The 10,516-nt window shown below is 36.9% G+C and overlaps 1 protein-coding gene across 1 annotated transcript; it reads left to right on the forward strand.

The window, feature by feature from the left end:
* Positions 1-429: 429 nt before the first annotated feature.
* On the forward strand, positions 430-5,415 carry LOC127660192 (zinc finger protein ZIC 3-like). Its single transcript, XM_052150308.1, has 3 exons — positions 430-1,650; positions 2,667-2,830; positions 3,159-5,415. The coding sequence occupies exons 1-3, from the start codon at positions 651-653 to the stop codon at positions 3,339-3,341; spliced, it is 1,347 nt and encodes a 448-aa protein (XP_052006268.1). The 5' UTR covers positions 430-650; the 3' UTR covers positions 3,342-5,415.
* The last annotated feature ends 5,101 nt before the right edge of the window (positions 5,416-10,516 follow it).

Raw genomic sequence — 10,516 nt, forward strand, 5'->3', positions numbered from 1 at the left:
ATATTATTATTAGTTATGGTACTTTTCTTAATTTGTATTATTATTATTATTATTTTATGCTTTAATAAGGCTCGGCAAACGTGTATTTCGTGAGACTAATTGTCGAGAAACTCCTGAAAGTTTATGTAACAGCTTGACGTGCTAAGCACGGAAAATAAACAAGCATTTCTTACTGAACCGAAATAAAGTCCCGTTGCTTTACCTGCAAATAATGCCAGCACCAACCAATCAGATCTACTCACTGAAACGCACTGCCATTTTCAATACTAAACCTTGCCAATCAACGAACATGTAGCCAATTAACTCCCTTCGTTGTGGTCACGTGACCATGAAGGAGCTGCGCAGTCATTGGACAGCGTAGAGCTGCCTCCCGAGCTCATTTATGTGCAAGGAGTGAGTGATTGACTTTATCAGTCCAAGGACATCATTCGTCTGGAAAGGGGGGGAAGTTTGATCCTCTTTCTAACGGATCCCAGTTACGGGAGTTTTTCTCCCGTTTACAGAGACCCGGGATTATTATTTCGTTTTTCACTTTAGATGTTTTTTTTATTCAGGCTTAAGTGAAATTGTAGCCTACCGTTTATCCCACTTCACTCCACTAACCTGGGGTTTGATTTTTTTTTTTCACTTGCTTTTCTATATTGAGCCCGATGACTATGCTCCTTGATAGCGGTCCTCAGTTCCCGTCACTAGGAGTAGGGGGATTCGGAACGCCGAGACACCATGAGTTGGGAAATCGAGACCCCGGACTGGGGCTCAATCCCTTCGCAGATTCATCTCATTCGGCAGCTTTCAAGATAAATCCCGTTACTCATGATATCGCCTCCAGCCAGACATCAGCGTTCACCCCGCAAGCTACCGGATACGCAGCTGCGCTCGGACACCATCACGGAGGGCAAGTTGGTTCTTACGCCGGTGGAGCATTCAATTCGACCAGGGACTTTCTCTTCAGAAACAGGGGCGCTGGCATCGGAGAGACCGCAGCGCCCAGTGCCCAGCACGGAATCTTTGCCGCCTCTGCTGGGAGTCTACACGGGCCCCCTGGAATTTCGGACAACCCGGGACATCTGTTGTTTCCTGGACTTCACGACCAGAGCGTGAGCCACACTTCACCTGGAGGACATGTTGTAAACAGTCAAATGCACCTGGGTTTACGCGGGGACATTTTTGGACGCCCAGATCCGTATCGACCTGTGGCGAGCCCTCGTGCGGATCCTTACGGCACCGCTCAGCTACATAACTACAACCATCCCATCAATATGAACATGGGGATGAACATGCCCACACATCACGGTCCGGGGGCCTTCTTCAGATACATGCGGCAGACTATTAAGCAAGAAATGTCTTGTAAGTGGATAGATGAGAATCAGATGAACAGACCCAAAAAGACTTGTGACAGAACTTTCAGCACAATGCATGAAATGGTGACACATGTTTCAATGGAACACGTTGGCGGCCCAGAGCAGAGTAACCACATTTGCTATTGGGAGGATTGCCCGAGAGAAGGGAAATCCTTTAAGGCCAAATACAAACTAGTAAATCACATCCGAGTGCACACCGGAGAGAAACCGTTCCCTTGTCCGTTCCCTGGTTGTGGGAAAATTTTTGCAAGATCAGAAAATCTAAAAATTCACAAAAGGACTCACACAGGTAGGCCCCTAAGCCATTTTCCTACTTGTTTACTTTTGCTATTATTATTCACTGTTTTGTTTTTTGCAACCCACAGACTTTAGGGAAAATGGTTTGTTTAATAATGTGCCAGAGGTGGGAATTAGTATACTACACTGTTCCTTGATATATGCAACGAAGTGAGTTAATTTGCTTTTTAATTAGTATTGACGTTAATTCATTTAAAATTGAAAAAAAAGTTGGCCACAACTTCTTTATTGAAGTTTTGCATAATTAAATCCGCTGATAAGTAATATGTTTACAGACTTACTAATTTTGCTTGCACGACCCCTATTAAGGGAACTGTGAAGGAATTTGTGTTGTTTCTTTTTCCTTCTTTTGGCGTTTTTTTTTTCTTCCATAATTATATATAGGCTACACAACTCTTTGAGGAGATGAATAGCAAACCGAAATATTAACATGCAAAGTTGCATGTCTGGTTTCAGAGAATTTGTCAATTGGGCAGTCCTCTTGCCTTTGTAAATCTATTCCTCATGCTTGTGGCCTAAAATTAGTAAAAGCATGGGATTTGTGTATTACGAAAGCTGTGAATAGGCTACCAGGAAAAAATGCTAAACATTTGTCCGGGGAAGTCTGCATTTAGTCTGATGGCTGGAGTTATGCCTAAATGACTGACCCCTTTTGAGATTCGCATGTAATATAAAGAAAGCTGTTGAGCAGTCTAGATGGTTTCACTTGGCAGTGAGGAAACGTGTCTGCCAATTGTTCAGCCATTTCAATTACATTTACATGATGCAACGTGTAGGTTTACTAAAACCCATCTGAATATAAACACGTCTGTGCTGCTTGGAAAACCAAACAAAAGATATAACAGTAAGAACTCTTAAGGGCCATGATATGTTGGTAACCAAGCCATCTGGCGTGAGGGCAACAAGCTTACTATTTCGAATGGAGCTATATAACTGGAATTTATGCTGAATAAATCAAAAAGTGATTTTCCTGAAATCTCAGTGTTTACTCTCACTTTGCTCTCACAGGCGAGAAGCCGTTTAAATGCGAGTTCGAAGGCTGCGACAGGCGCTTTGCAAACAGCAGCGACAGGAAAAAGCACATGCACGTGCACACATCTGACAAGCCATATATCTGCAAAGTGTGCGACAAGTCCTACACACACCCCAGCTCTCTCAGGAAACATATGAAGGTAAGGGGCAGTTTGCAAACATTTTATGATCACTATAGGCTAAATACAATAATCATAAGAGAACTCAGATTAATCGGATCAATCCGTATTAAATGTTATAAAGGATGCAAGCTCGTAGTTAGGCCTGCATGTATTGTACTATGCAGAGTATGCCGTTTAATTGCATTTTAAGCAAACCTGAAAGCGTTCTTTATTTTGGTTTACAAATGTATCACAGAGATTCGGAAGCTGTATCATTCCCAGAAATATTTTGATCAGTACCATGTGTAGCAACGTGTCATTTAATTGCCCTGCCTCTATAACATATCTATGAACGTTATCATTTTAGGTACACGACTCACAAGGCTCAGAGTCGTCTCCGGCTGCGAGCTCTGGATACGAGTCGTCCACGCCGCCAGTGCTAGTGTCTGCGAACACTGAAGACCCGACAAAAACACCCACTTCTGCAGTGCAAAATGCATCAGCGCACAGCGATGGACTACCACCCAATTTTAATGAATGGTACGTTTGAAGCTCCAAGCAGACTCTCAATGTGGACCAAAAGGTTGAAGTAACCTTTAAAAAACTATTTACACTACGGTGTACAAAATGGCATTGAAACGGAAGAGATGAGAGAGTTCGCCAACAGGCCTCGTCCATTCTCAGGATTCGAAAGTTGACTTTATTCCGAGATCGAAGAAAACTAGCAAGGCATAAAATAACAAAATAACACTTTATAAGAATAAATGGTTTCCTTTAATTTTCAGATTTCAGATGATTATTTTATTTTTCGTTTTATGTATTTTCTGGAAAGAAAAAAATATATTTAAAATAATGGGAAAATAAGAATATTTCACGGTGTTTTATATTAAGGTGATACTCACATCACCTTTGATTGATTGTTAAAACTTCAGACAGTCTTAAGAAACGTGCCAAAGTCTTTGTCTTGAACTTGAACAAAAAAAATAAATCATAAGTATATAGCCTACTCGTGAATGTATTTCCTTGTTTGATGGAGTCAATCTGTTGTCCGAGTCCGTTTTCAGGTGGAGAAATGTGGTATTAGGTTACGATTGTTAACTTTGAATATAACGTTGCCTTTGTTAATAACGATGTAAATACATATCCATGATGCCATATTTATCCATTTGTAATTTAATTATCGGCGAAAGAGCCGAATCTTAAATGATATTTATGGAAATGTTTTCTAACCAGACTGTACAGTTGAGTCAATAACCAGTTTTAATGATGAAAAAGGGAGTCAACTCTAAAGTTCCCACGATACGATTGTATCTTTTTTTAAGCCAATATATGTGTCTTATTTGGGTCGTAAAGTATTAATTTTATTAATATTATGACATGATATAGTTTCAAATATGCATTTTTCCAACTCAAGCATGAAAGTATCGGTAGGCCTATACGAAAATATGTTTATTTTTTATGAATCAGCCATATGAGGAGTAACGTCGAGACGTTTCTGGTTCTTATCAAAATTAGCTACTTCGTGTGTGTGTGTTTTTTTTGTTTTTTTACTCTTAGCATCAGAGCTTAGACTACATCTCTATAAGTAACACTTAGGTACATATTTGAGGGGCCCGCTGACCAGCACGTCACATTTCCATCAAATACACCATGTAATAGCATTCATGAACATTAAACTCATGTGACAGTGATAAAGACAAGACTTTATATTCTTGAGTTCAAGGTAGAACCGTTTGAATGAGTATGGTATCCATTTTTGATGGTTCCAGAACTGTCCTTGTGGATGCAAATCTGTGTTATAATTGTGTCAAAGAGGAGCAAAGATTTGTCACAACAGTATCTCAAAATAAAACTTTTTGTCTGTCAGTTTGCATTGTTTTATATGTAGTTCTTCTGTGAATATAGAGTGTTGTTTGTTATGAGTACTGTGGTATAACATAGAAGACATTGATTACACATTTGCTTGTTTTATGTGAATAACTTTTACAGATGTGGAACTGTTTGTGTGGATGAACTTCAGTATTAAGAGTACTACAGTTTTTCATGTGGGAGGGAAAATGTGTGTTCAGTGACAGCACGAGTTCAAGTATTGCATTGCTACATTTTTTTAAGAATTTAAAATTATGCATATAAATATATTGTGCTTATGAACATGATTTCAAACCACCAGCACTACTTTTGAAAACAAACGTTTAAAAAAAACAGTACCTCGTAAGTAACGGTGATATATAAATACGTTTATTTAAATGATTTAATGAATATATGTTTTATATACTATTTTATATACATTAAGTTAAAATAAATACAGATTTATGTCAGCCACTATCGATGTATGTTCAGCCGTGATCTCACAGAGAGATCTCATGTACAAGTGGAGACTGAATGTGATCTTGTAATATTTTCTCCAGGAATTGGGTCACGCGTCAAGTTATTCCTGAAAAGCAAATGTTTATGAACTGTGTTATTGTGCCACTTTCGAGGCAAATGATGTTACTTCAACGTACCTATTCGAAATTCAGTAAAAATCTTGTAGCCTACTTTTTCGAAGTAGGGGTTATTGTTTGTTGGCTTGTGGGTTTGTTCAACAAACTATTTATGAAAAAAATGTGAACAGAAGTTTTGGACTGGAATTAAACAAATCTTGAAATATCACAAGTGAAGACCTCCGTTCTTCTTTTCAGTTATTTAGCTATATCTTTCTGTTTCTAAACGTGGACTTATAGGCTACCCCCCTTCTCCAATTGTACGAGGCAGTAAACACACTTGAACTTGACAGTAAATACATTCCGCCATTTTAGCATCCTGTTTCTTTAAGGGACGACAAAGTTCAGGACTGTGTAGCGTTAACGCAGCTTAACAGACGTCTTTAACACACGATTATCAGAGGACCTTGTACAGAAGCATGTAAGAAAGCTGTTAAGTTTACAAACTTTATACTGAGATGTACCATTCTCTCATTATCGATCATGTAGGCTGGGCTTCCAAAATCCTTTATTATGTCTAGTGTTTAGTGCAACCAGAAATCTAAACGATTAAAAACAACGACGAACATAACTACTATATTATTAAAATATTTGATTCAGTCACAAATTACGGCCTCAAGCCTTGTACACAAACACACGCACACACTCGAAACAGTCTAGCATCAACACAGACAATACTAGGCCTACAAATAAAATGTAAAATATATATACTGAAATCCCCAAAGATATTAAATGTAGGTAATATATATATATATATTAAACGGCCCCGCGACCCTGTACACAGGATAAGCGGTTGACGATGGATGGATATATTAAACGGAGACATTAAATTATCAGTCAATGAAAGTATAAACAGTAGGCTATATATATATATATATATACATATACACACACACACACACACATAACCATACATGACCATACATACACAAACACTGACTTAAGTTCACGTTTTAGTGTAGGCCTATGCTAGGCAACAATTCTTTTGGAGGGACCTCGAGTGGTAAGCAATATTTTTGCCCAACCTCCATAAACTCCACCCTCATATCAAACCCACCCCCATCTTCAAATATAAACCGTTTTACGCAACTTTTCTATTTTCCTGCGCAAGCGCAGTTTTTACTTCTCACATTTATTGCTTCACGCTCGAGCCTTCCTGACGTCACAATATGGCGCTGGCTGTTTTGATGAGGCACACCGAAACACCGGCTGCGCTTGCCCAAATGGACCAAGTCGCGTATTTTCGTTACATTTCAATGTTTAAAACGGTCGCAATCGATTAAAAACGATACTATTGGTATTATAACAGTTGCTTTGGTCATCAAATAATGCAATTAAAAATAATCCATAACCGGCTAGATTTCTAACGATGAAAATGTTCAGAAAGCACGTTGGCATTCACGTGACAGGAGTTTGAGGAGTAGCAGTTTCTAGTTGGGTAAAGTAAAACTATTTAAGATGGCGTAACATGCGAGGAAAGGCTTTGGATAAACCAAATTGGTATTAATTCATCCGAAAATTTGCTATTTGCGCTATAATAAATTAAAAAATATTTTCAGGAGTTCGAAGGGGCGTTCTGTTCCACTAATTTAGGGTCCATTTCTTAGTCCTTCCTCACTCCCCACTCAATCTCTTAGCTTTGCATGCTAAGCGGGGTGGCACTGTCTAAGAGGATAAATCAACACGAGGAGGTTTCAAACGCTTTTTGTCACGCAACTGCGTGCGTAATCTTAATAAACTCGGGAACTAAATCAACTTAAACGCGGAGTGCTGTAGTCATCACACATCACGCGTTGCATGCTATTCACTTTGCTCCTACAGGCTTTTGAACACGCAAATACCCCCTTCACCTCTCTCTCTCTCTGACACACAAACATCAACAAAAATAATGCCGGCCGTGTGATGCCTACGACAATTGGAGGTAGTCCATAAAGGACGTTCTAATCTCAACTTTGCATAGCCTTTATCGGTAGTTGCAGCAAAGTTGTATTAATTGACTTTTCAAAATGAACATCAATTAAATATATTCGTTCAGATGAAATATCATATTGGACGAAATATAGACTAAATAGCCTATAGTTCTGGGTAATGGAAAGGTTGTAGCCTGTAATGCTAACAGTTTAACCACCATAAAATAGGTATTATTTTGATTTGAGCTATTATTGCATTTATAAAGTAAAAAGTATGAGATAACAAAAAATCTACCACACTGCCGTATTTAAATTTTCACACAATGGGATAAGTGAATTGGTCTGTATTTGTCTATGATTCGCTATTTAACAAACAATACAACCGTGGAAGGTAGAGACAATTTGCACGTGAATTAACCCTTTTCAGTTAACTCAAGGATGCTTATTCACCTGCAGGAAAAACAATGAATATGCAAAGGTACTCAATAGAACTCTTAATCCAGGTCAGGATGTGTTCTTTCAAACTCTACTTTGTATGTGTTACAAACCTATTGTAATGTTAAATCAAGGCAAATGGAGCATCATTTCACTCAATGATTCGTAAAGTTCGCGTTGAAATTAATTTAACTTTCAAAACTCAAAAGTAGCTAGAAATCTTTTATTCCAATACGTTAGTTAAATGATCAACTCACATTATACTGACAGAAGTCCAACAAGTGTCAATGGTTTTATTATTTAGGAGCGAGTCTGAAATTTGATCCTCAAATTTAGCATTTAGAAAAGAGGAGAAAACGCACAGAAAATGTGTGGAGGTATATTTTTTGACATATTTATGGTCACCGAGACGATATAACATAATAATAGGCAGTTTTGTTAGTTGTTACAATACATGTTTAGATGTATTTGTCGTATATGTTTAAAAAGACTTTGGACTAATTGTTAAATATTTATTTAATTATTTGTTCAAAACGTTTTTCGTGATCCTAACTCATTTTGTACATATTGATTATTAATTTATTGTAAATGTTTTTAGTTTTCTTTATATAGTATACTATAGAGAGGGCATATGGTCTACTCTGAACTCTGCTCAAAATGCTTATATTACAGAAAGTTAAATACGATAGGCTATTTCTTCAAAAGCTAGCATTTTTCTGGTTGATTCAATTCGTTGGCTGACTTTCAGTGCGAGCTTGTTTTTCCTTCCATTATTTCAATATAAACGCGAAGTAGCTTCCTAGCCAGCAATACTTTGTTTATGCGCTAAAACGGCCATCAGATTAAAATACTTGAAGGACTAATGGCCTTTTATTTTCAGAGCTCATTTTCAGCAAGGAACCTTAAAGTAACCTAATAAAAACCTAAACGTCATCAAGTCAGCGTCTTTGAAAAGTGCTTATGTTTTAAACACCTTCACTGCAATGCCTACTAATGGGATTATGTTTTAGACCAATGAGATGAGTCTAGACCGCTTAACTATTGCACAGGGGAAATTTAGACGTAACACTTTATTACATACAAAAAGAGTTATGGGGGCTTAGTACAACCCTCTTGCGTAGATGATACAAGATGTTATTATACCGAGACGTCATACTCTATATTCACTGCAAGTTCGAGGTAACAGACAGGTGAGGATGAATTTACAGCCCTTTCTACACTAGGGAATCAATTTAAAGAACTATTCGCACGCTTACGTATGTTTAAACAAGAACGCTACGAATCCATTTGCACCTTAAAAAGACAGGGTATTCAATCGTCCTGTGCAACATTATTCATTCTCTTTTGCACTGAAGCCGATCGTTGTGCATCAAATCCCTCCCTTACCAATTTTGTGTGTACAAGCCTAAACATTTGAAGTCTGAGACCAAGGAGACTGTTTCAGCATAAATTATTTCATATTTATTATGTTAGGCAATCTATAATGCTGCAGTAATCTCAGTCTTTGGTAAAAGTACACTTGTTGTGTTGCCTGATAACTTATAACGGTCATATCTAAATTAAACTAGTTTTATTAAAGTCAATAAATATAATTTAATAGGACTGAATCAACCTTACTACATTAGATTACACCAACGAATATAATCTTTAATTATAGATGAAGTAGAATTATATCCTTAAGGTAACAATTGCATGTTAACACTTTTATAGCTGATTGCTGCCAACGTGTCGTCTTCATCGCATTTAATTTAAACGTTTATACGTTTAGCATATCATGTACACAAGTTTACAATAACAAAATCCGCATTTAAAGATATAAGTAATATACGTTTATAAATATCTATGGGATCAAGTTAAACAGTAATCTCAATTTCAGTTCTGAAATGTCTTAAATTGCATATACAATATAGCATACATATACACATTGACAGGCTTTAAAACAGAAAATAAAGAAAATATCACAAAATGATTTCATGTCAACAATGTTGCTTTGAAACATGCACGTGCAGAGGGGGTGGCATTAGGGGCTCGAGCCCCTGCCCTTTTGCTGAGGTGCCTCTCAAATGCCACCCAAATTAAATAACTTTATTTTTTATGCTTAATAATAGAAATTATGAAACTTCAAAGTATCCATTGTGGAATTAAATTATCACTTACTATGACTATAATAATACCCAATAAGAGAATATCTCAGATTACACTTGCACATTCGCAACATGCGTGGCAAACGTGATTGAGAAAACAAACATGCACTTTAAAGTAAGAATGTTTCGTTTTGATTTCTGTCTCATTGTTAAGAATTGCATGTATCTATCAGCAAAATAAGTTCATTGTTTTTTATTCTACTTTCCCAATTATGATAGCTATATCATGAATTCTGTAAAAATGGGAGAATACACTTGGAAAGGAAGGCTATACTGTACTGCACCTTTACTCGTGATCATTATTTGTCCTTAACATTCTGTGAACCAGTTTGGTTTAAAGATGCGACGTATCTGCCTGTATAGATGACAGATTTCATTTATATTTCAATTATTGGCTCAGTAAATGTTCCTGTGATGATATGCAAATCTACCATTTGATTTAAATCATCATCTTACCATCTGTTTATGTTAGTTTGCATAACGTTAGACATGATATAATTCTTATTTCATATTGGCTCAATAATTAATGTAACAATAGTATTATTATTATTTACTCATATTATTATTATGAACCAAACTTCTCTGTACTCCTTAAATACAACAAATTTTCAGAAATGATTTGGAATCTTCTTACAGTATAAGGACAATTTTGAAGTAACTGCCCCTCAAAATGTCTGTACACGTCCCTGCTTTGAAAGTTAATATATAGCCTTCACAATGCCAATGGTGACATATAAATTAAAATTTGTTAAA

Source organism: Xyrauchen texanus, chromosome 19 (assembly GCF_025860055.1).
Source record: "Xyrauchen texanus isolate HMW12.3.18 chromosome 19, RBS_HiC_50CHRs, whole genome shotgun sequence".
Lineage (NCBI taxonomy): Eukaryota > Metazoa > Chordata > Actinopteri > Cypriniformes > Catostomidae > Xyrauchen > Xyrauchen texanus.